The following is a 24,955-nucleotide window of genomic DNA, read 5'->3' as shown; positions in this document are numbered from 1 at the left end:
ACAGGAGAATCGACGTTTCGGGCATCAGCCCTTCTTCAGGAATCAGATACCTACAGATAACAATTTTTTTTAAAACCCTAATTATTCAGTACCAATTCATTCTGGTCCAGTACTGGATTTAATAAACGATTGTACCAGCTGAATTTATTCTATCAGGTAGATTTATCAAACTGTTGCATTGTTTGATTTACTGACTCCAGGTGTGAGAAGGAAACACAAGTACCTATTGTCTATTTCCACTACAAAGAAATAAGATACAGGGTAAAGAATTCCACAGAGCCTTACTGTGATAATAATAATGGCAGCTACTTTAGTACAACAAGTAATGCTTTGGTTCCACTACAGTGTTTTGATAATTCACAAAAACAGCCAGTCTGCAATGTGTGCACTGGCTTCATCAAGAAATAACATGAAAAACAGCAGCTGCAAATGTATACAAGATGCATTCGTAAACCAGTGTGGGACAGCAGGCCATCCTGTTAGAGAGGATGCTAATAAGATATCCTGTCTTATCATCAACACAAAAAAAAATTGAATGCATTACTCTCCTCTTATCAGTATTTTACCATACAAATTATCAATCCAATATTGCAGCAGAAGGTCCATCTTACAATGCTGGCTGTAGAATCTTTTCTGGTTATCATGCGTCAAGTCTTCTATCTGTGACCCATGGAAATACATTTGCATCTACCGCATAAACATAACAATTATCCTTGAAACTGTAGCATCCACTTATATCTGTTTGTGAACAAGACCAGGTCTGTGTGTATAGTATTTTCATTTTTGTCTCTTAAAGCTCTTTTGGTATAGAATACTGTGGACAAAAAAATAAAACTGTGTCAAAAAGTTCATTGGCATACCATTAATGAAAGGAATGCATGTGTTGGTACGCCCAACAGGTGGGAACCTATCTGCAGATTGATTTGCTAAATGTAAATCATTTCTAACAGTGATGTGACTGTGGCTGTCAGAAAACAGTACCAGGAGGTAATACTTTTCATAATAGGCCTCTCAATAAGTTGGGGTGTTTCCTGCAGCTTATCTACCAATTCAAAACCTTGTCAAATAGTGAATAATACAATACTTAAACTGATCTTTTCATTGCTCCCAAAAACGGTAGCAAGACATTTTCATTTGACGTGTTGATTTTTCTTAATGAACCAGCTGCAGAGCAATACAGATTAACCCAGACAAAAGTACTAAACCTTTTGCCCTTTATAAATGTATATTCCCTTTCTCCAAGCCCTTTACAGCATGCATTTACACATCACAATGTGTACTATACTGTAGGTATAAACAGGAAACAAAGTAGTCTAAAACATAAAGTGCATCTAAATGGCTTTGCACAAAGTTCTAAACATCCATGGTTATACTTCTGTCAAACTCAGGATTGTTGTTATAAACTGTTGTCATTGGGTGGTAGGCTGGACAAACATGCTGTCTTCATTCTATAGAAGGCAGGAATTATTTTCTACTTATTCACCGCTTCTTTCTTCTTTTCTCCGTCGCTTGCCTCCAGTGCTGGTCCACACAGGCACAGAGGCAGCAGCAACACCATAATCCTCCAACTTCAGTTTGAGCTGCAACAAATTGTGAGAAATAAGCATTAATTAAAATCTGCACACCAGTAAAGGAGTGACATCGAAGAAGTTGTGCAATGAGCCATCGCAACTGGGTTCAAAGGGTTGTCGAAGAAAACAACATTCCTGAAAAAGATACTCAAACAAAGGAGCTAAAAAGTTCAAGAATATCAGCCATCTGCAGTCTTAAGTTTATCACATGCTATATTATTACAAAGCCATTTGAATTAACCAGACAGTATCATAGAACCAGAAAATTGTTAGAGGAGGCCAATTGGCATATTGCTGATTACAAGAGCAGATTGGATAAGTCTTATTCCCTACAGGTCCTGCATGATTTTCTTCTCTTTAGGTGCTTATCCAATTCATAGAGTCATAGAGATGTACAGCATGGAAACAGACCCTTCGTGCAACTTTGTGCAACTACTGACCAAATATCCCAATCCAACCTAGTCCCACCTGCCAGCACCCGGCCCATATCCCTCCAAACCCTTCCTATTCATATACCCATCCGGATGCCTTTTAAATGTTGCAAGTGTACCAGCCTCCACCACTTCCTCTGGCAGCTCAATCCATACATTTATCACTCTCTCGTGAAAAAGTTGCCTCTTAGGCCTCTTTCATATCTTTCCCCTCTCACTCTAAACCTATGCCCTCTAGTTCTGGACTCCCACACCCCAGGGAAAAGACTATGTCTATTTATCCTATCCAGGCCCCTCATGACTTTATAAACCTCTAAGGTCACCCCTCAGCCTCCGACGTTCCAGGGAAAACAGCCCTAGCCTATTCAGCACAGTGGCGCAGTGGTTAGCACTGCTGCCTCACAGCACCAGGGTCCCAGGTTCGATTCCAGCCTTGGGCAACTGTCTGTGTGGAGTTTGCACATCCTCCCAGTGTCTGTATGGGTTTCCTCCGGGTGCTCTGGTTTCCTCCCACAATCCAAAGATGTGCAGGCCAGGTAAACTGGCCATGCAAAATTGCCTCGTAGGTTACGTGCGGTAGTCAGAGGGAAATGAGTCTGGGTGGGTTACGCTTCGGAGAGTCGGTGTGGACTTGTTGGGCCGAAGGGCCTGTTTCCACACTGTAGGGAACATAATCTAAGGAGAAAGTGAGGACTGCAGATCAGAGCTGAAAAATGTGTTGCTGGAAAAGCGCAGCAGGTCAGGCAGCATCCAAGGAGCAGGAGAATCAATCTTTCGGAAGGGCTTATGCCCGAAACGTCGAAACTCCTGCTCCTTGGAATCTAATCTAATCTATTCAACTCAAATCCTCCAACCCTGGCAACATCCTCGTAAATCTTTTCTGAACCCTTTCAAGTTTCACAACATCTTTCAGATAGGAAGGAGACCAGAATTGCACGCAATATTCCAAAAGTGGCCGATCCAATGTCCAGTACAGCCGCAACATGACCTCCCAATTCCTGTACTCCGTACTCTGACCAATAAAAGAAATAAATGCCTTCTTCACTATCCTTTCAAGGAGCTATGAACCTGCACTCCAAGATCTCTTTGGTCAGCAACACTCCCTAGGACCTTACCATCAAGTGTATAAGTCCTGCTAAGACTTTCTTTCCGAAAATGCAGCACAGCACATTTATCTACATTAAACTCCATCTGCCACTTCTCAGCCCGTTGGCCCATCTGATCAAGATCCCGTTGTAACCTGAGGTAACCTTCTTCGCTGTCCACTTCACCTCCAATTTTGGTGTCATCAGCAAACTTACTAACTACACTTCTTATGCTCACATCCAAATGTATCTGCCTCCATCACTCTCTCAGAAAAGACATTCTAGCTCACAACTGCTGAGTGAATAGAAAAGCGTTTGCCTCTAAAAATCTGATCAAATCTCTAAAATTGTTAAGATCTGTTTGAAGTGCACCAATTTGAAATATTGTTTCTCCTTCCACAGATGCTATTATACCTGCTGAAGTTTTCCCAGAACTTATGTTTTTTTTTAAAATAGGCAGGTATTTGTGGCAATGTAATTTAATGCATGAGAGATCCGCCCTCATTTTCCAAAGCAAAATTAAGATCTAAATGAATGCTTGTGTAGATACAGTTTTGAAAGAGATTAATCTTTGAGTTCACTGTTATTTCAGGAAACTATGTTTTACCCATATTTATAGATGTCGTACTAATTTAATTTTGAGTTGATCTTCCTTATTATAGTTAAATAATTGTCTCAGGCATTGGAAGTTTTAACTTTACCATTCTTGTCTGTGTAAAATCAGCCAACTAATTAAAACCATTTAATCTTTTTTCCAAAATTCCATTAACATCTCCACTTCTCTTCCTTCTACAGTTGGGAATTACCAGCAACCTATTTCAGAGTTCATAATTTCAAATTAATAAGAATTAGAGTTGGGTTTGCCTTCCACATCATCTTAACTTGAGAACATCTTTTACAAATTCATGCATATAGTTTAAAATAAAAATTCATACTTTCCACACAGATTTAGATCAATTTCCTGGTTTTTCAACTTTCTGATACACTTTGACTGTTTCATTCTTCCCCACCACAAATACAGGCATCCTGCGAGGTGGGAAATTGGTACCAACAGAACAACCTGTATTTGTATAGTACTTCTAAGAGAGTACAACATCCCCAAGGTGCTTACCAGCATGACAAATCATAACTTGATAGTAAATCACATGAGAAAATACTAGGTCAGAGGACCAAAAAACTGGTCAGATAGGTTTTAAGGAACGTTTTAGAGGAGGAAAGAGGGGTTTTTAAAAGGAAGATATTCCAGAGCTTAGCATCCACCAGTTGAAGCAATAGCCAGCAATGGTGGAGTGATTATAACCAGGATGGCAAATGGCCAAAATGGGAGTGCAGATGTCCTGGAGGATTCTAGGGCTGGAGGAGAATACAGAAATAAGGGAAGCACTAGATCATGGAGGAATTTGAATAAAAGGATGATTATTTTAAAGCTGCTTAACTGAGACCTAATCAAGTCAGCAGGCACAGAGATGCTGTATGAACAGGACTTGGTTCAAGTTAAGACATGAACGCAGAGTTTTGGACAACCTCCAGTCTACAGAACGTAGAATGCGGGATGCTCAACAGCATGTACTGGAACAGTCAAGTCTAAAAATGACAAAACAGTTGAAGGCTTCAGTACCAGATGACATGAGGCAGAGCGTTGTTGGAGAAGTCGATATATAGGTGACCTTAGTGATGATATGCAGCTAGAAGCTCCTTTCTGGGTTAAATATGATACAGCGTGACAAACAACTTGATCCTGCCACAGCCTTCTGACAGAATGAGGTGGTGCTTGGCAGCTAGGGACCAGCAAAGCTCCCCCTGAGATGTGCTGCTCTGAGGGTTCAGGCATAACGAAGAGGGATCTACACAAGAAACATAATGAACGGGAACACAGGGGGACTAGAATTTGAGATCAGAAACAATGTTCTCTCTAAGCTTACTGAGAGTCGCACAGGTGCTTGATGTAAATACATGATCCCTTTTAATATTTTCTTGTGTAGCTTTGTAAGCACTGTTAACTTAAGCAACCAGACTGATTCTTTGGGAACTTTCTGGTTGCTATGTGGCCACTCAGCATGGAGAGATCTGAATGCCATCATTTTGGTCTTCCCAATATTTAGCTGGTGAAAATCTTTTGTCAATCATTCTGGCAAGTTAGTGAAAAAGTCAAAAGGGGTGATGGTTGGAAACAGCCTAGTGTTGTGAGAGTACATGTGTAAACAGAGGCTGCGTTTTCAGATGATGTAGGTTAGACTCTCAGAGAAAGTAAATAAGAGTTGCAGTGTGGGAGCAGCAGAGAAGTCACTGCCTGCCCCTTTTGCCCAGGGTGGGGGAGTCCAGAACAAGGGGGTATATGTGAGAGGGGAAAGATTTAAAAGGGACCTAAGGGCCAACTTTTTCCACACAGAAGGTGGCACATGTATGACATGAGCTGCCAGATGAAGTGGTGGAGGCTGGTACAATTACAAAATTTAAAAGGCATTTGGATGGGTATATGAATAGGAAGGGTTTAGACAGATATGGGGCAAATACTGGCCAATGGAACTAGTTTAATTTAGATTATCTGGTTGTCATGGATAAGTTGGACTGAAGGGTATGTTTCGGAGATGTATATTTCTATGATTATAAACAGAGTGGAACCAGGTGAAGGCACTCTCACCCAACTGGATATCAGGGATAAGGTGATTGAGGAGGATGGTGCAGTCAACAGTGTCAAAGCCTGAGGACAAATCAAGGCGGCTGAGGAGGGATAGCTTATTTTCATCATTGTCACAAAGGATGTCATCTGTGACTTTGATACAGAGCAGTTTGTGAAGTGTATTAGGAGAGGAGTCTCAGGAACACATTTGGCAGGTGACAGTACGTCACCCAGGAGGATGTTATAGAACCCGTCTCTTGTGTGACTTCAGAGTGGGAAATTTTCACAGAAAGCTACAAAAACCATTACAAATTCTGCAATTAGGCATAACTTTGAGAGTATAAAAAACAAGCTTGCCATGGAGAGATACTGAGAATTGAAACTTCTCTGCCTTAGCAAACCTAACCACATTTAAACTGGGAATAACAATATAATGTCACTGAGTTATGTCAATAATTACGTTTCCCTATAATGATGGACTTTAACATGAGCAGTCAGCAAGCTCTCCTTAGCATGGTGACAAATCCCATAAGTGTAAAAGCAAAGTGAAAAGACAGAACATGACACAACAAAACTGTTCATGTCACCCACATTTCAATATTTAACTGTGTTTTTAAGAAACTAAAACTAATCACCATTTTATTTGGAAAGACTGAAAATCAAGATAATATAAGAATCCACTTAATGTCAGTCAGTCCATTCATACTAGGGATATCTTCCTTCAACAAACTCCAACACAATCTACAAAAAAAGTGTTTAAACACACTTTTAAAACATGGCTATCACTGACTGGGCAAGCATTAATACCCACCCCATAATCATCATCAAGAAGGTGGTGATGAGTTGCCTTTTCAAGCCACTACAGTCCATGTAGTGCAAGTTCACCCACAATGTTGTTGGGGAGGGAGGTCCAGGAGTTTGACCCAGTGACACTAAAGGAACAGCGACATATTTTCACTTCTGTATGGTATGTGGCTTGGAAGGGAACTTGCAGGATGTCGTGTTCCCATGTATGCCTCTATGGAAGAGGGTATGGGTTTAGAGAGTGCAATCTAAGGCAATTTAGTGAGTAGTTAAAGTTCATTTTGCAGATGGTAAACACTGGTACCACGGTGCATCAATGGTGGAGGGATTGAATAATGAAGGTTTTAGATGAGTGCCAATCTAGTGTGCAGCTTTGTTCTGAATGAGCGATGTTGGGGCTACACATATCCATACTTGTGTGGTGTGCATATTACGTGCCATTTATCAGTTCAAACCCAAATATTATCTAGGTCTTGATGCATATGAACACAAATTGCTTTAATATCTGGAGAATCATGAATGCATCATGTTCCAAACTAATCATCAGTGAACATCCTGACCTCCTACCTTATGATCGAGGGAATGTAACTGATGAAGCTGCTGAAGATGACACTGCACATTACCTGAGTAATATAGCAATGTCCTAGTACTGAATTGATTGATTTATAACAAAAACAACCAGCATCCTTTGTGCTTGGTATGATTCCAAATGGTAGCCAGATTCTCCCTTGATCCCACAGGCTCCAGCTTTGAGGATTCCTTGATGACACACTCAAATAATGTCAAAGGTAGTCACCCACACTTCCCCTTGAGTTCAGTTATTTTGTCCACGCTTGGACCATGTCTGTAATGTGATTAGGGGCTGAGTGGGCCTGGTGGAAGCCAAATGAGCAACAGTTGGCAGGATACTGTTGAATTAATGCCACTTGATAGCACTGTCGATGATACCTTACAGCACTTTACTGATGTCTGCGAAGAGACGAATCAGGTTGAACTTGTCCTGCTTTTTGTGGACAGCACATACCTTGTCAATTTTCCACATTATTGGATTCCAATATTGTAATTGCAGCACAAAGCTTGGCTAAGGGCATGCGTAGTTCTGGATTCTCTTTAGCAGATTCTTGCTATCAAACCAGGTGTATGGAATTGCCAATAGACTGGTACCTGTGATGCTGGGGACCTCTAGAGGAGACAGAGTTGGATCATCCAGCTCCTTTTGTTTTTACATTTCTTTCTATTCTGTTTTGTTTAGTTCATAATCATGGAGGAGACCATAATCCAGAGGCCCAGGTTAATACCTTGGGAACACAAATTTAAATGCCACCTTTGCATCTGGTGGAATTTGAAATAAATTGATAAAGTCAGAATTTTTAAAAATACCCATCTCACCAATGGTAAACAAGAAACAACTATCGATTGCTGTTAACAAAAACCTACAGAGTTCATTAATACCCTTTACGGAAGAAAGGAAGTCTACCATACTTACCTGGACAAAGTGGCTGGTTCTTAAACACTGTTTCAACTGTTCCAGCAAGCTACTCAGTTCAGAGGCAATTAGGGACAGGTGTCAAATGATGGCCTTGCTAGTGACACACACCCATGAAAGAATAAACAAAAGGTTGGTATCAAAAACCTTGGTTCAAGAATGCATCTCCTGATATTGATGATTTGGAGGAGCTGGTGTTGAACTGGGGTGTACAAATTAAATCACACAACACCGGGTTATAGTCCAACAGGTTTATTTGGAAGCACTAACTTTCAGGGTACTGCTCCTTCAACTGGTAGCACAACCACCTAATGAAGGAGTAGTGCTCCGAAAGTTAGTGCTTCCAAATAAACCTGTTAGAATATAACCTGGTGTAATTTTTAACCTTCTCCTGAGTTTACATACAATTAAAAATAGAAAACCTACTTCAATAAGTGATTATTGATATTTATTACAGAACTTTGAATAGGGTATTCATGCTCACCTCAATTAATTGCTGTTGGCTAAACAAGGCTCATCCCTATATTTAGGGCCCATTCTTCTGACCCTGCTCAACAGGAAATTGATGATTTGGAAAAAAACATTGTCTAAAGATAATAAGACTGCAATTTTATTGCGAGTCTTTAATATATAAGGTTGCATTCTGGTGTGTAACGAACTGTCTGGATAACTCAGTTTAACTGTAATATTTATCTCTGGTCATGATTATAGGTCAACACCAATCATCATCCTATTACATGTGGAGATATTCATTATATAACACATTGCCATGCCAGCTGCACTCGAGAAAGATGAGAAATCATTGCCACTGCACAACATTATGCAGACAGTATTGGAGACAGAGCAATTGAAGATGAATGTGTACTTTACATATATTAATAGGTCTGACCCATATGATTGGCAGTGGCAGCTATAGCGCACAATGTGAACACATGGATACTGGCATTTCTTAAGTCTGTTAAGTGACAGTGAATTGTCAGTCATTATATAGGTTTCAGGAACAGAACAAATTCAGATAGAATAGAAACTCTGATCAATTTAGCTAGATCAAGACAAATAAAGGCAACAGTTATTTGGAACACAAGGGTGTTTATGTACATTATAATGAGGGTAGCAGTCAGCACTTATGGAAGATGACAAGAAACAGGAAGATTGGGTCACAATGTCAATCAGCAAAGGTGTTATCCTCAGCATGTGCTATTCTGAACTTCAAACTAATTACTTATTGTAAAACTGGACACAAAAATGTTGGGAAAGATGGCTGAAGGGTTACCTGACTTCTTTTCTGAATTAGAAAATGTCCCTCTCTTAAAAGGGAATAAAAGAATATTCCAAACTAATATGATTCAGTTCCTGAACCTATGGCTTCCTCAGCATGCGATTTTAAACAATTTCTAGTCCTTTTCCCAAGTAAGGTAGAGTGCTTATGTTGATTACACATTCTGAATTGTAGCTGAACACCTCTGAAGATTTGAGACAGTCAGTATCTTTGTTTTGGAATGACGCATTTAAATCAGATAACAACTTAAGAGTTCTGAGGAGGTGTCTCTGGACCCAAAACATTAATTCTGATTTGTCTCCACAGATGCTGCTAGACCTGTTGAGCTTTTCCAGCAATTTCTGTTTTTGTTAAAACCTTTTTGATTGGTTTCAGAGACAAGTTTGAATCACATCAGTCTGGAAAATTCTTTTGATTCAGAGTCTTTGTTGCCTTCATTGGTTTTCAAGATAAAAATCAGCCAACAATTGTTTGCAGGCAGTCCCACCAAAAGACATCAAACCATTAGGTCAGCCAGTCTGCAAACTCTGAATTTGCAAACAAATTCAGAAAAAGCAAAAAGACATCAGGTTGCCAGAGTATATAACTTATTTCAGTTTGAAGTTCACATGATAACCAACCTACCAGCTAGTCAATTGAATAAACCTAGTTACCGGTTACTTTCCAACTTACAAAACCTTTACTTCAACTTTAAGTTCTCAAAAAATCATCCAAGAAACCACAGGTTGCCACATGGGAGGCAGGACATTGTAAATCGGAGATGAAATAACTACAACCTGTAGCCGTATACCTTTGTCTTTATCTGCAACCAAACTTTAGGTATATGTGTATACGTACGAGACTGAGTGGGTAACATTGTGTTAATACAGGTTAAATGTGAGACAATAAATAACCTTCTTCATTTCAAAAACCACAAAGGCTTATAGCTGTAATAATCTGATTAGAATCTACACTTCAGAAGATAAGAAAACATACACTTCTTACCAGAAGAACAGGCAGTAGGAGAGGAAATGACACTGTTGTTCAAACCCCTATTAATGTACTTAGCCACTGGGTGTATCATGCTAGTAGTCTGGGATTGAATGAAAACCAAGTTGGTAGGAGTCTACATTATAGCAGAATTAGAATGGTAAATTCCAAAGTAGTTCTACTGGCTACAATACAGCTCCTTGCCAACACTGGAAATTTGAGGCAACTTCCAGTGGCTGCCACAGTCTCAACATACCTCAAATTTTAAGCATCAAGCTTCCACCTACATAACCAGCAAGACAGGACGGAAGGAGCATGAAGTGCCACAAAGTTTGCTGCTTTCAAATGTTGGTGGTTACTGGTGTTTTATTTAGAATCATTGAGTTGATCACTTTCACCATTAACAATGACAGCACAATATATTACACTCTGTCTTCTTTATTTGCTACCTGTGGGTCCAGGTACTCTCAAGATTGGACCCAGGCCCTCAGCTGATTTGAAATGTCTCCAAAAGAGCAGGAATGCATATATGGTAATCCTCAGTGTGCAAGTGGGTGTAGGAATACACCCATTATCTCTTAGGACATCTGGGTGCAAGCATCTGCATCTCATGGTCTAGTCTAGTTCCACAAGTGGTCTGTCTTGGTAATCTCTGCACAGGAGAGGGTATTAGTGGTCTCCACATTGTTACCTGCTGTTCACCTGTACCTCTATTCCTAGCAAATATCGAGGAGCGAGTGAACATTCTATCCCACTGCTGACTCTGAAGGATTATTATGAAGGATTGCGCACATTAACCAGTCAAGATAATACTGAGTCGTCACAGAATGAAAAAGATAGCTGCAGACTGGTGGGAAGGGGCATAGGAGATACTCTGGATGTTCAGATGATGGGAAGCTACTAGAACAGAGTGACACTGACTACGTAGCTTCCAACCATAAAACCGTAAGGAATAAGAACAATGGGCCATTCGGCCCTTCGAACCTACTGTGCCATTCAATAGGATAACAGCTGATCCAACATTCCTCATGTCCACTTTTCTGCCTTTTCCAGTAACCCTCGTTCCCTTACTGATCAGGAATCTATTTATCGCAGCTGTAAATATATACAAGGACTCTGCCTTCATAGGTCTTTGTGACACGGAGTTCCAACGACTCTTAACAGTCTGAGGGAAGAAATTCCTCCTCTTCGCAGTCTTAAACTGGTGTCCTTTTATGCTGAGTCTATATCCTCTGGTCCCACACTCTCCCAAGGGACGAAATATCCTGCGAGCATTTACCCTGTCATGCCCCATAAGAATCCTTTATGTTTCAGTGAGACCACCTCTCAGTCTTCTAAATTCCAATGAGCACAGTTCCAACCTGTTTAGCCTTTGCTCATAAGACAATTTTTCCTTACCAGAGACCATCCTAGTGAACTGTCTCTGAACTGCCTCCAATGAAACAATGCCCTTCCAAACGTGCACCTGTACTCCAGAAGTGATCTCACTAGCACCTCATACAGTTGCAGTCAGACTTCCTTACTCTTAGACCCTTGAAATAAGGGCCAAGATTCCATTAGCCTTCCTGATTATCTGCTGCAGCTGTATTCTAGCTTTCTGTGTTTAATGCACAAGTACATCCAAGTCCCTTTGATTCACAGCTTTCTTCTTATTTTTTTCTCAATAAAATAATATTATGTTCTTTTGTTCTTCCTTTCAAAATAATCAACGTTGCATTTTCCCACAATGAGGGCCTCTCCCAGTTTGCACTTAAACTCTTGAGTCTAATCACAAAAATTTACAGACAGGGGTGGAATAAAACTATAACATCTGTACAGAAAATCAGCTTGAAGCCTGCTCAACAGTCATAACACACTGTGGTGGGATAAACTGTCTAACTGTGCAATTCCAACCCTCACTGAGTAAGAATTCCTGCCCTCAGGAGCTACAGTGCCACAAGCTCTATAGTGGGCATCACACGTATTGCAGGCAGACCATGCTGGTGATCCCATAAAACCCCGCGTTTTGTTAATCAGGGTATTGAATCAGGGAAGGTTTGGAAAGCTTTGCACACACTAAATGTATTTGAGCATTGACAGTCTATTATCAGACTCAATCTGAGCCTTTTAACAATCTCAATAGCCCCAGAATTATTTATTTACAAATGGTGGTGGAAGAGGCATCGACTTTGCACACAGCTTCACTCTATAATTTGACTGAGGCGAGGGGTGGGTGTGTAGGTCGCTGGCTGGGCACTGTACCACTAAAAACACACACATATTATCTACGTTCAAGTATTGCTCCTGGCAGACATGTCTAGTGGCATCCAGATGCTAGCCTTCATCTGTCCATTGTGCAGAAGACAACATCCAATGTCCAAAGCTAATCTGTTCTATGCATAACCGGCAGAATCAAGTTCGCTCAGCAGTCACTGGCAATCCAGTATATGAGGCACATCAACTTCAATTTCCAGGGTTTTTAATAGTCCACAGACAATCGCAGCTAAATAGTTTTTAAAAACGCATTCATAAAAAATGGCAAGATTAGAAGCAATGGTAAAACTTCAATCGAAGGGTTGAACTGGATAGGGATAACAATGAACCTCAAATTTCCGCTTTGTTAACTTTTTACAATGAGGTATTTGTAATGCTACATGCAGGCAGTTTACAGTAAATACTTAACTAAAACAAAATAGTTTTAGTACAAATATTTGTTCGGATCCTATTGCTGTTTTGTGAGGTTTCCAACAGATATACACCTAATATCAATACAGCTTAATACATGCTGATTTGAAAGTAATTGATTATTGTTTAAATAAGCAGAGTTGTGTGATATGGAGTGACCCTGTACATGGCTCAGGAAACAAATTCAATCTTTATATACCACCACATTTTCTATTGGACCTTGGAATGATTAACATTGAAATAAACATTGAAAGCAAAAAGGTTGTTAACAGTTACGTGAAGATTTTAAGTCCAGATGAGTCCATTAGGTTAATTCTATGTAGTTGATTAAGCAGGCAAATCTTAAAAGGAAATAATGATGTGATCAATGATGTGGGCGGCACAGTGGTTAGCACTGCTGCCTCGCAGCGCCAGAGACCCGGGTTCAATTCCCGCCTCAGGCGACTGACTGTGTGGAGTTTGCACGTTCTCCCTGTGTCTGCGTGGGTTTCCTCCGGGTGCTCCGGTTTCCTCCCACAGTCCAAAGATGTGCAGGTCAGGTGAATTGGCCATGCTAAATTGCCCGTAGTGTTAGGTAAGGGGTAGATGTAGATGTAGGGGTATGGGTGGGTTGCGCTTTGGCGGGGCGGTGTGGACTTGTTGGGCCGAAGGGCCTGTTTCCACACTGTAAGTAATCTAATCTAAAAAGTAATCTAATCTAATCAATTGAAAGGGGAAGATTGAATTTTAAAGTTATTTCATAAGATCGGGGCATCACTGATAGGGCCAGTATTTGTTGCTCCTTTCCTAATTTGTCTTGAACTGAGTGGCTTCCCAGTTCATTACATATAGCAGTTTTGAGTCAAATGCAGGCCAGACGAAAGAAGAATGGCAGATCTCTTTCCTCAGATGTTAACAAACCAGATGGATTTTTACAACAATTGATGATAGTTTCATAGTTACCCTTACTGAGATTAGCTTTATACTCCAGATTGTATCATACCAATTTAAAGTTTACCAGCTGCCATGGAGAGATTTGTATCTATGCTTTTGAAGCATAAACCTGGGCCCCTGGATTACTAGTCCAATGATATTACTGCTATGCTATTGTCCACTTAGTTTTTTCCCCAATGCCATGGTCTGTCTGGGCCCTCTAGTCAAGTAATGCCAGTAAATTTCCACTAAAGTCAACAGCTAACAATGCTCACAAGCTTGGACCACTGATAGCTTTTCATCCAGCTTTCATTGCTACATGTTGAGAACCATCTGGACTTTTATAAAGCAGCAGGGCTGAAATCAAAAATTCAAAAGGCATAAGAGTGATCCAGTGCCCTCCCACTATTATAGTATCAAGTCTCCATAATTTTAAATAGGAAATGAATATTATTATTGAGATTCCCTGGTGTTCTTAGTCATGTTCCCCAGTCCAGCACTTGACAGAAGGCAAATTAGTGAAAACATCTTCAGGCACAAAGCCCATGCCTAAAAACCATTACATTGACATAGTGACGGTGCAGTGATATGAACAGCTTTTATATTGAACATTACCTTCTGAGGAAAGGCAATAAAGAACCTTGACATGAAATAGTGTTCAGGTCATTTCTCTCACTTTTCTCCCTATATCTGTTCATGAAATATTTTCCTCTGAAGAAAATCCATTTCTAACCAGAGTTTGAGGGATTTTACCCTCAACTGGAAACAGACAAATACACTAATCTCATATGTTTGTACTGTGCATATTGACTTTTATATACTTTAGAATGATATAAGGACATAAAACAGAGGAGCAGAAGGCAATTCAGCCCATCAAATTTGTTCTGCTAGTCAATGTCACCTGGGCTGATCTGATAATCCTAAACACTTCCCTGCCTTGTCCCATAAACCATCATTTCCTTCCCGATTAAAAATTTGTATGGCTTAGTCTCTACAATTGTCTGCAGTGAAGAATTGCACAAATTCATAACTCCATGGGAGAAGAAATTCCTCCTCATACCTGACTCAAATGGGCAACACTTTAATCTGAGATTACGCTCTCTGGTGTTAGGCTCTTCCACAAGGGAAAAACAAACGTTCCACATCTATCATGTCAAGTTTCCTAAGAACCTTATTTATTACAGGAAGGTCTCCTCCCGCACTTTTCTTAGAATTCGTTTCGAAGGACTGACAATATCACTGACATATCTTTCAATATAAGATTGCCTAGCCATACATTTTTTCAGTTTCTTTTGACATATAATATTGCTTTCATGAATGAAATTTTGGAATCACAATTATTTTGTGGAAAGGAAATATTAAAATATCTGGTGAGCACTGCAATTAAAAGGTACCTAGATTTCAAACTTAGGAAGTTACTGCAGTAACTGGCCTTCCACCCTTCAAGCCTGCAATAAAACAAAAGAGCTAAAGGGATAGCACGATTGTCACAAAATATCCTCAGTGTTCTACTAACCTGATAATAAATTCTCAAGTCATGTGACTTGAGCCAAAAGCTAACTCCACAGCCATTTGCGCCAAGTTCCATCAATAGATGAAGAATGTGCTGGAAGTGATTTCTTGGTGACAAAATAGTTTTACTTAACTTGATTCTTCTCCATCCTCCAAAATTCATAAGGTAGTTTGGTACTGTAAACTTCAAAACTTTTATAACTGTTCATGGATTGAAAGAATCAGCAATAATTTTGTCTAGAATAAACTTTTAAAGGGTATCGGGCAGCATAATGGCTCAGTGGTTAGCATGGATGCTTCACTGTGGGTTCGGTTCCACCCTCAGGTGACTGTATGTGTGGAGTTTGCACAATCACCCTGTGTCCGTGTGGGTTTTCTCTGAGTGCTTGGATTTCCACCCACAGTACAAAGATGTGCAGATTAGGTGTGTTAGCCATAGGAATTGCAGAGTTACAGGGATAAGGTGGATCGGGGTGAACTCGATGGGCTGGCCTAATTCCACACTGTAGGCATTCTATTGTACTTTGACAAGGACAAACCTATATACAAACTGAAAGCAATTAGCCATATCTGGGGGAAAGAGTCATCGAAGCTACATTAACTGTTTTGATTTCGGGCTAATAACTGGCTGCTTTACGCCATAAGGACAAATGATTGCCCTGAAGAATTTAAGGAATTAATCACAGGGAAGTTGCAACTTCAAACAGACCGTTAAGGCTGACTGTAACAAGGAACAAAGAAGTTACTTCTGAAAAGGAAGCTGCTGCCGACTCAAGGACTGCAAAAGAGTAATCAATATTTTGGATGAGATGATAGTACTATTTATGCGAATAAGATTCGAGCATAAACATCTGAGGTTTTCGTATATTTAACCTAAACTTTCAAGACTGCTCAAGTTAGAAATTGATGGTGATTCTTTATTACCTTTATCTGCTGTTGTAGGTAAATCACCGCAAGTTACCTCTAATTTGGTAAAATTAAGAAATCTCGCAATCAAGTACTAAAACAATGGTTTAAACTTTATTGTATGTAGCAGCCAAAATAAGACCCCTCATGTAAGCAAGTTAAGTCTCACAACCCAACCAGGCTATTAACCGATTAATGGTGGAATTCAGCTATGATTCCAAAGTGTCTGTCTCTGGAAATGTCTAGTGTTTGATCCTTGTACAGCGTTGCTCTTCAAAGTTCTGCTAATAAAAAGTTCTGGAGATGAATTCTTATACAGATTTTTTTTGTCACTTAGATTTCTTAATTTTGCCAAATTAGAGGTAACTTGCGGTGATTTACCTACAACAGTAGATAAAGGTAATAAAGAATCACCATCAATTTCTAACTTGAGCAGTCTTGAAAGTTTAGGTTAAATATACGAAAACCTCAGATGTTTATGCTCGAATCTTATTCGCATAAATAGTACTATTGGCTTAGTCTGAGCACTAGTTGCTTCCTCTTTCGTATGTACAAAAATTTCTTTATTTCTTAAAGACTGGGATAGCTCCATTTTGCAATCGCTTTAAATATTAAACCATAACCCATTAACCAGAAGTCTTTCTGGTATTTTTAGCTTTCCCCAAAGAAACTGACTTTAAACTTGTACATGCTAATTTCCAAGGAATGAAAAATTTCACCCATATAGGTACAATTATTTTCTTCCTTTTCAATATAGAAGTTCTTTTGCAAATCCCAATGCAGGAAGAGGAGGAAAAGGGAGACTGACTCATGGAATTTTATTAATATTGATTGCTGAAAAAAAAACACTAGGATGAGTCATTCCAACTGAACTAGTACCATGACATGAATGAACAAAGCCAGAGGAAAGTTCAAAGTAAAATTGCAATGTACAGCTTTTCACCCTCCTCCAGAATCCTACCCATATCCTCTAACGATCTTAAGGCTATAGAAGGCCCACATATTAACCCATAAAAGAGGTTTAGCAATATAACACAAACAGGTGCAACAAACTTCACTTGTATCAAAATTTGGCATGCTCCTGTGCAGTGCTGTAGTTCCACTTGGCTGGTGCAACGCAGAGATGTGAGCAAGAGCTGAGAATAACAGCATCACCTTGGTAGTAATGTTTCAGTCACTAAATTGCTTGGTGTGTTGCTGCCAGGTTTTCAGAGGATTCTTTGGGAATTTACTTGTTACGCTACCACTAATGTGCAGCCAATTGGAGGTCAATCTTCTCCTTCACAAGTACTTCTGCAGTCATATGATCATCAGAAGGCCATTGCAGTAATTTTCATCAATTTTTAAACTTAAACAAAAAACAACCAAGATGCTCATCTAATTCTCAGTCCTTTTGGTTTTATATTGATCCATTTTTCTCTCTGGCATGTGAATACACAGGATTGACTTGACAACTTAGGCGCTGCCGAGAAGTAACCTACTGTTTTCCTTTGTTAATAACTGGTGCCTCTCTCTCTCTTTCATTAGTTCCTGGCCCAACAGTAACAGCAGCAGATCCACAGAGTTGTCCAGAAAATCTCTTCCTCCTCACACTAAGACTTGCAATGCCCCCAGTTGGCAAAGTTAAGTATTACTCAAAGTTAGTGTTTCAGACTTTTCATTAGTCTTTGTCACAGGCTGTCTGTAACTCCTTTGTCACCGAACCAAATGGCTAAATTTCAACCGAAAACAACAAATGCTGGATATCACAGCGAGTCAAACAGCATCCACGGAGAGACAGCGAGCTAACGTTGAGTCTAGCTGACTCAATTCCAATCTGTGTCATTGTTAGCTGTATGTATTTTCATGCATTTGCAATCAAAAACTTATTTCTGTTCACTATGCTGTTATAGGAGTGACACACCCAAAATTGGGACTTACATTGAGGTGTCATCATCTTCTGCAGCTCTCAAAATAATATTCACATCCCTTGGCTACAATTTCAATACCATTGGTCATATAAAATTCACCCTTTCGTGCGAACTTGCTTGTCTAACATTGTGTGCTGAACACCTTCACTCAGTAAGTCACACAACAGACATTTTCCTTGGTTTCCATCGAAGCTAGCCTTTACGCTGCAAGAAATATGCAGTTACTTAACTCCATCAGAAACTGAAAGATTGTCTCATCCTCTGACTGCTTTTGTCAAAGTTTGAATCTGTAAATGATGACTTCTTGTCATGGTCTGAAGCAGCAGTGCAAGTTCTAAAGCTTTTACAAACAGTTTATCTGCATGCTGTTCTGGGGCCAAGAGATTTCTCAAAGGCTGATTTCTTTTAATTCCAATTGCAGTGCAGTGAACACACAGCATTATATTCCCTGCCTTGATCCCAGGAGACCAAAAAAAGACTCAGTATAAGCTGCAAGTTAAATTATAGAGGTTGCAGGGCACCAGAAAACCAAAGAAATAAAATCTCTTCCTTGCTCCCACCTGCAGTATTAAATTAAAAGAATTAAAAGACTGATGCAGGTCTTCAAAGGCTGTAAAGCAGACTCCTGAAATCACGAAAGGCATTAGCCAAATGTAAGCATTTATTTCCTTTCCAATATTTAATTCATAGTGCATATTTAATAAAATTCAATTTGGCCGTGGGATTTTATTGTGATATTGGCCAGTGATCATTTTAGGATAGCTTTCTTCAAGATTTTGATAGTTTATCACCATATGTCAAAATCACTAAAAGCGAAAAACTGGGGGCGATGTCTTGAGAGTTTCTTAAAATCATGCAAGAAGGCAAATTTTACAAAGAAATTTGGCAGGATATAATCACCAAACAAGTATGTGCAGTTCTGAGAATCAAACTGAATCATTATTAATGGATAGCAAAACTCTACAGTTTTTCAAACAATTTAACTGATGTTGGCATCAAAATTGTTCTGTAAGTACAATTGTTCTGTAACTGCAATGCATCAAACTCAGGCGAAGCTTAACTGCTATACTTTCACTAACTCTCCCTACAGATGCTGTCTGACCTGCCAAATTTCTCCAACACTTTGTTTTTATATTGTTACTTCATATAATATCACGTAGTGGAAACTTGCTCCACTTCCTTTTTCAGAAGTATTTCTCTCGGGCCTCATTCAGGATGAGGGGCTTTTGCTCGAAACGGCGACTCTCCTTCTTCGGATGCTGCCTGACCTGCTGTGCTTTTCGAGCACTACACTCTTGACTCTAATCTCCAGTATCTGCAGTCCTCACTTTAGCCCAGGATAGAAATACAGCTTGACCTTAATGGGAAAGCAATGAAGGAATTTAGAAATGGTCTAGAGGATTACTTCACTTGCTATATTTCTAACTGCTGCTGATTTTGTCAGAAGAAAGTCTAGAGGCAACAGTTTACAGCAGATATAAGATGTGAAAAGTTCTTTTCCTAAAAAAAAATCAAGCTGCCAATAACTACTCAACTGTAACTACAAGGTCTTTATGGTGAATGCTAGGAGGCCTCGAGACCCCAATAGCACAGAGAGCACGTCAGAATATAAATACCATCAGACTCATTATTGAATTCTGTTCTTCGCAAAATATTATGCAGAGTTGTTGAGGCATTCTTCAGAATAATTAAGGGTAGAATTAACTGGCTAGGAGGATAAAACAAAGTAATTGCCTGAATGCAGGATGCTTCTTGGTATTAGTCATTTACTAACAGAAGGAAGCCATTCAGTCATCAAATCAGTCTTATTTCCCCTGCTCTACCACTGAAGCTCTGCAAGTTTATTTCCTTCATATGTCCATCTTATTTCCTTTTGAAATAACTGATCACCTCCACTTCCACAACCCTTTGGAGAGAGTCACTACCATCCACTGTATTGAAAGCTTAACCCACCTCCCCCACACCGCTCATCTGTTGCCCAAAACCTTACAATTTTGCTCCCTAGCCCTTTTACTATCAGCTATTAGGAACAGATATTCCTAGTTTATCTTATCCATATTTGTTAGAATTGCACATTTCTAGCAAATCCTCTCTCAAACCTTGCCTCCAAAAAGAAACAATTTCAAGTTCTTGAAGTTAGCTTTGTAGGTAACGTCCTTCATTTCTCTGGAACTATTCTAGTTAATCTTGTCATCATCCTCTCGACATAGAAACAAAGTACGTCAATTTATTAATTTTGAAATGTAGTCAAACATTACTAACAATTTGTACACAGTAATGTCAAACAACAAGTGGAATAACTGATTCAGCAATCATTTTGATGTTAATTCAGGGAGGAATATTAGTCATAATACTGCAAAAAACTGCCTGCTGTCCTTGTGGTTCTGCAGGATCTTCTATGATCACTTGTACAAGTAGATGCAGCAGGTATATCTTATTTGCAATTCATCACGGAACATATTAACTAAATGCTATTGAAAGGAAACCAGCCATCCAGGGATGCCATAGTTTGATAGGTTAAGCTATAATTCATTTAATAAGTAAAGTCTGTTAAGAAAAATGCTGATTTTTCATTTCTAGATTATAACAACTTAAATTTCTGCTGGTACTTGAACTCTCTTGAGCCCTTGTCTCAATGGGTTTCTTAATAGTATCGAACCAAACAAAAGTATTTGAAAAAGAAGCAACTACCATGGAATGCCAGGCAGGAATGTATAGACAGGAAAGTAACATCTCTCCTTGGTAATATGATCATCAAAAAGTCCTCCCACTAAAAGTTACTGCAACAGCAGATTACAATAATATTAAAAAGATCAGAAATGCTTAAATAAGTTCATGGTTCTTCAGAAGAATTATGATAATAATGTGTCGTGCTTTACAAGGCTTTCATGATATAATGTATGCCAAGTTAACTATCAGCAAAAACCTTAAATGCACATCTGCCAATATGTCATAAGTCATATTGACAGGCACTGTCGTATCTATCAAGCAAGTGGAAAATTTTCAATCGCTGTTTAGAGAGAGCACAAATAGCTTCTGCAATTGGTTGTGATGGCTTAAAAGTATTGCGCTGTAAACTGTCTCACCAACATGCCAGCATGGCAACCTCTGTGTCAAGGGTGTAGGTTTGCTCGCTGAGCTGTAGGTTTGATATCCAAACGTTTCATTACCTGGCTAGGTAACATCAGTGGTGACCTCCAAGTGAAGCGAAGCTGTTGTCTCCTACTTTCTATTTATATCTTTCTCCTGGATGGGGTTCCTGGAGTTTCTGGTGATGTCATTTCCTGTTCGTTTTCTGAGGGGTTGATAGATGGCATCTAGATCGGTGTGCTTGTTTATGGTGTTGTGGTTGGAGTGCCAGGCCTCTAGGAATTCTCTGGCATGTCTTTGCTTAGCCTGTCCCAGGATAGATATGTTGTCCCAGTTGAAATGGTGGTTTTTTTCATCCATGTGTAGGGCTACAAGGGAGAGAGGGTCGTGTCTTTTTGTGGCTATCTGGTGTTCGTGTATCCTGGTGGCTAACTTGCGTCCTGTTTGTCCTACGTAGCGTTTGTTTGTGGCAGTCCTTGCATGGAATTTTGTAGATGACGTTGGTTTTGTCCATGGGTTGTACTGGGTCTTTTACGTTTGTTAGTTTTTGTTTGAGAGTGTTGGTAGGTTTGTGTACTACTAGGATTCCGAGGGGTCTTAGTAGTCTGGCTGTCCTTTCTGAAACTTCTTTGATGCATGGTAAGGTGGTTAAGGTTTCTGGCTGTGGTTTGTTCTTGAGGAATTTGTGCACTGTATTTTTTGAGTATTCGTTCTTGAATACGTTGTATAGGTGGTTCTCCTCTGTTTTCCGAAGTTCGACTTTGCTGCAGTGTGTGGTGGCTCGTTGGAATGGTGCTCTGATACAGCTTTGTTTGTGTGTGTTGGAATGGTTACTGGTGTAGTTAAGTATTTGGTCAGTGTTTGTTGGTTTTCTATATACACAGGTTTGTAGTTCTCCGTTGTCCTTTCTTTCGACTGTGACGTCCAGGAATGCGAGTTTGTTGTCGGTTTCTTCCTCCTTGGTGAACTTCATGCTTGTGAGGGTGTTGTTGATGATGTTAAATGTCTATCTTGTTTCGTTTTGTGATGACAAAGGTGTCATCTACGTAGCGGACCCAGATGTTTGGTTTGATGGTTGGTAGGACTTGTGTTTGCATTACCGCTTCTGCTATGAATCCTGATAGCGGAGATCCCACGGGTGTGCCGTTGGTTTGTTTGTAGACTATGTCGTTGAAAGTGAAGTGGGTGGTGAGGCACAGGTCCACTAGCTTCATGATGCTTTTGTTGGTAATGTGATTGATGGTGTTTAGTGTGTGAGAGATGGTCTCTTCTAAAAGTGTGGTAAGTGTTTCCTTTGCCAGGTCGATGTTGATGGAGGTGAACAGTGATGTTACGTCGAATGAGATCATTGCTTCGTCTTCCTCTACTTTGGTGTTTTTGATGATTTTTAGGAATTCCTGGGTGGAGTGGATGGAGTGCTGTGACTCTTCTAGATATTTCAGTCTTGCGTGTAGTTCTTTGATCAGTCTGTAAGTTGGTGTTCCGGGTAGTGAGACTATAGGTCTGAGGGGGGGCTCCTGGTTTATGGATTTTTGGTAGTCCGTAGAATTGTGGGGTGTTGGTCCCATCAGGTTTCATTTTTTGGAATTCAGTCTTGTTTAATTGTCCGGAATTGTGTAATTTTCTTAGGAGATATGTAAATTTTGTTTCCTAGTTGTGGGCTCGGGTCTAGCGCCACCTGTTGGTAGGGGTTGGTGTCTGCGAGTAGTGCATTGGCTTTCTCTGTGTACTCCCTTCTGTTCAGGATGACTGTGAGCCGACCTTTGTCTACAGGTAATATAATGATGTTTTTGTCTTTTTTGAGGTTTTCTAGGGCTTTCTTTTCTTGTGCGTTCAGTTTGTTTCCTTCCCTCTTTCGGCTCATAGTAGATGCAACTGTCTGTCTGATTGTTTGTTGCGTTTCTTCAGTGAGATTGTTGTCCTTTGATGTGGTTGCTAATGCCACTAGGAAATCCTTCATGTCAGCGTCTCGGTAATTGAAATTTAATCCTTTCATTAGTACCGCTTTTTCTGTGTCTGATAGGGTCTGGTCTGATAAGTTCTTTATCCATGCCAGTGTTATCGGTTTTGTCTTTTTTTGTGAGTTTGTCAAGATTTTTCTTTAGGTCCCGATTTTTCTTTATCTGTGTTTATCTCATTGTGTCTATTTGCAAGTTTCCAGTAAGTTTTTAAAAATTAGGCTGTTACTGTTTTAAGTGCAAGCAGTCTAGTTAGCAATTTTTAAAATCTTTTAATCTTAAAGAAAACTAAGAAACTGATAACTTAACTGCTCATATTCATCCATTACCAGTCTCTTCTTCCTGACTATTTTAAATCCCTTGCAATTTAATAATGACAACATGAAGAAAGTTTCATTTTCTGCTCAAGTAATTAATGTACTCCAAAAACAATGGGTCCATGCTGTGGCACAGCGATTGGCACTGCTCGCTCAGAGTACAAGAGACCTGGGTTCAATTCCAGCATTGACTGACTGCTTGTGTGGAGTTCGAACATTCTCCCCATGTTTACACGGGTTTCCTCTTGGTGTTCCGGTTTCCTCCCACAGTCCAAAAACATGCAAGGTTTGGTGGGTTGGCCATGTTAAAAATTGCCCTGTAGTCCAGGGAGGTGTAGGCTAGGTGGATTAGCTGCAATAAATGTAGGGTTACAGGGATAGGGAGGGACGCTCTCCGAAGGGTCAGTGCACACTCGCTAGGCCAAATGGCTTCTATCTGCACAGAAGGGATTCTATGAACTAACTTCTGAAGAAAAGTACTTTTTTCCAAATTGATTTTGCCTTTAACATTTGCTGTTTATATTCCCTTTGTAAATCATTTCAAATATTGTTGCTATTTTGTAACTTACTAATTTGCAATTTCCTCCAATAATTACCATATACTTCCTCTGCAAAATTTGCAAAGATTTGTAATATCATTTGTTTTAATGAGATCTGCACACTTATCCATTGCAACAAATGATTTGAGGCACAGAATTAACATTTATGTTAAATAGTAAATTGTTAAGTGTAATATTTTTGGTGAATGGAAAATAATTGGCAAATGAAGATCAAAATGGAAAAATGTGAACTTATTCACTTTCCCAGGTGAAACAGAAAGCTAGCACAATACTTAAATGTAGAGAGACTGCAGAACGATGTGGTTCATGGGGATCTGGGTGCCCTGGTACATGAATAAAAAAAAATTAGTAAATGGATAGGAAGGCAAATAGAAATTTGGTCCTTATTGTTAGAGGCACGAAGTACACAAGTAGGCAAGTTTGACTACATCATCTACTACATCAGAATATTCATTGGAGCAACGCTTCCTTTGTTTCGAATTTAAAGCTACAACAAATTCTGAACCTTAATCAAGAGTTTTATCGGTTTCTTTAGTCAATGCTGCTCCTTGTTCCACCTAGTGGTAATATTTAGCATCATCAGAAATTTCATGAATTGCTTCTACACAAGTTATAACTAAAATTGCATTCAAACTGCATTTCTAAATTGTTGCATGGTTGTAAAGTAGGAAATTTATTTTCTCCTCAAATCTCTTTTTTTTTCTCCTGTTTGCACTTAGAGATGGTGAGTCATTGTGGTGTGCAGTCGTCTACGGAAGGAAATCTAACAACCTCTCCACTGGAATTGAATGTAAGCAATTAAGTCATGCTCTGTTCAGTTACTTTGACAGAGTTTCAAAAAGCTATTAATTCATCCATGCAGTTAACATTGCTTTGGCTAT

General features: G+C 39.6%; 1 protein-coding gene across 2 annotated transcripts in view; it reads right to left on the bottom strand.

Annotated features, from left to right (window-relative positions):
- Positions 1–281: 281 nt before the first annotated feature.
- The window catches only part of stk11 (serine/threonine kinase 11), a 137,455-nt gene continuing 112,781 nt past the window's right edge, over positions 282–24,955 (bottom strand). For both annotated transcript variants that reach the window (XM_072594161.1, XM_072594159.1), the window contains one exon: positions 282–1,580. In XM_072594161.1, coding sequence (XP_072450262.1) covers positions 1,480–1,580 — 101 coding nt within the window. In that variant the 3' untranslated portion in view covers positions 282–1,479. The remainder of the gene's footprint in view (positions 1,581–24,955) is intronic.

Source organism: Chiloscyllium punctatum, chromosome 24 (assembly GCF_047496795.1).
Source record: "Chiloscyllium punctatum isolate Juve2018m chromosome 24, sChiPun1.3, whole genome shotgun sequence".
Lineage (NCBI taxonomy): Eukaryota > Metazoa > Chordata > Chondrichthyes > Orectolobiformes > Hemiscylliidae > Chiloscyllium > Chiloscyllium punctatum.
Note: the sequence above shows the minus strand (reverse complement) of the source record. Positions and strands in the feature narration are given on the sequence as shown.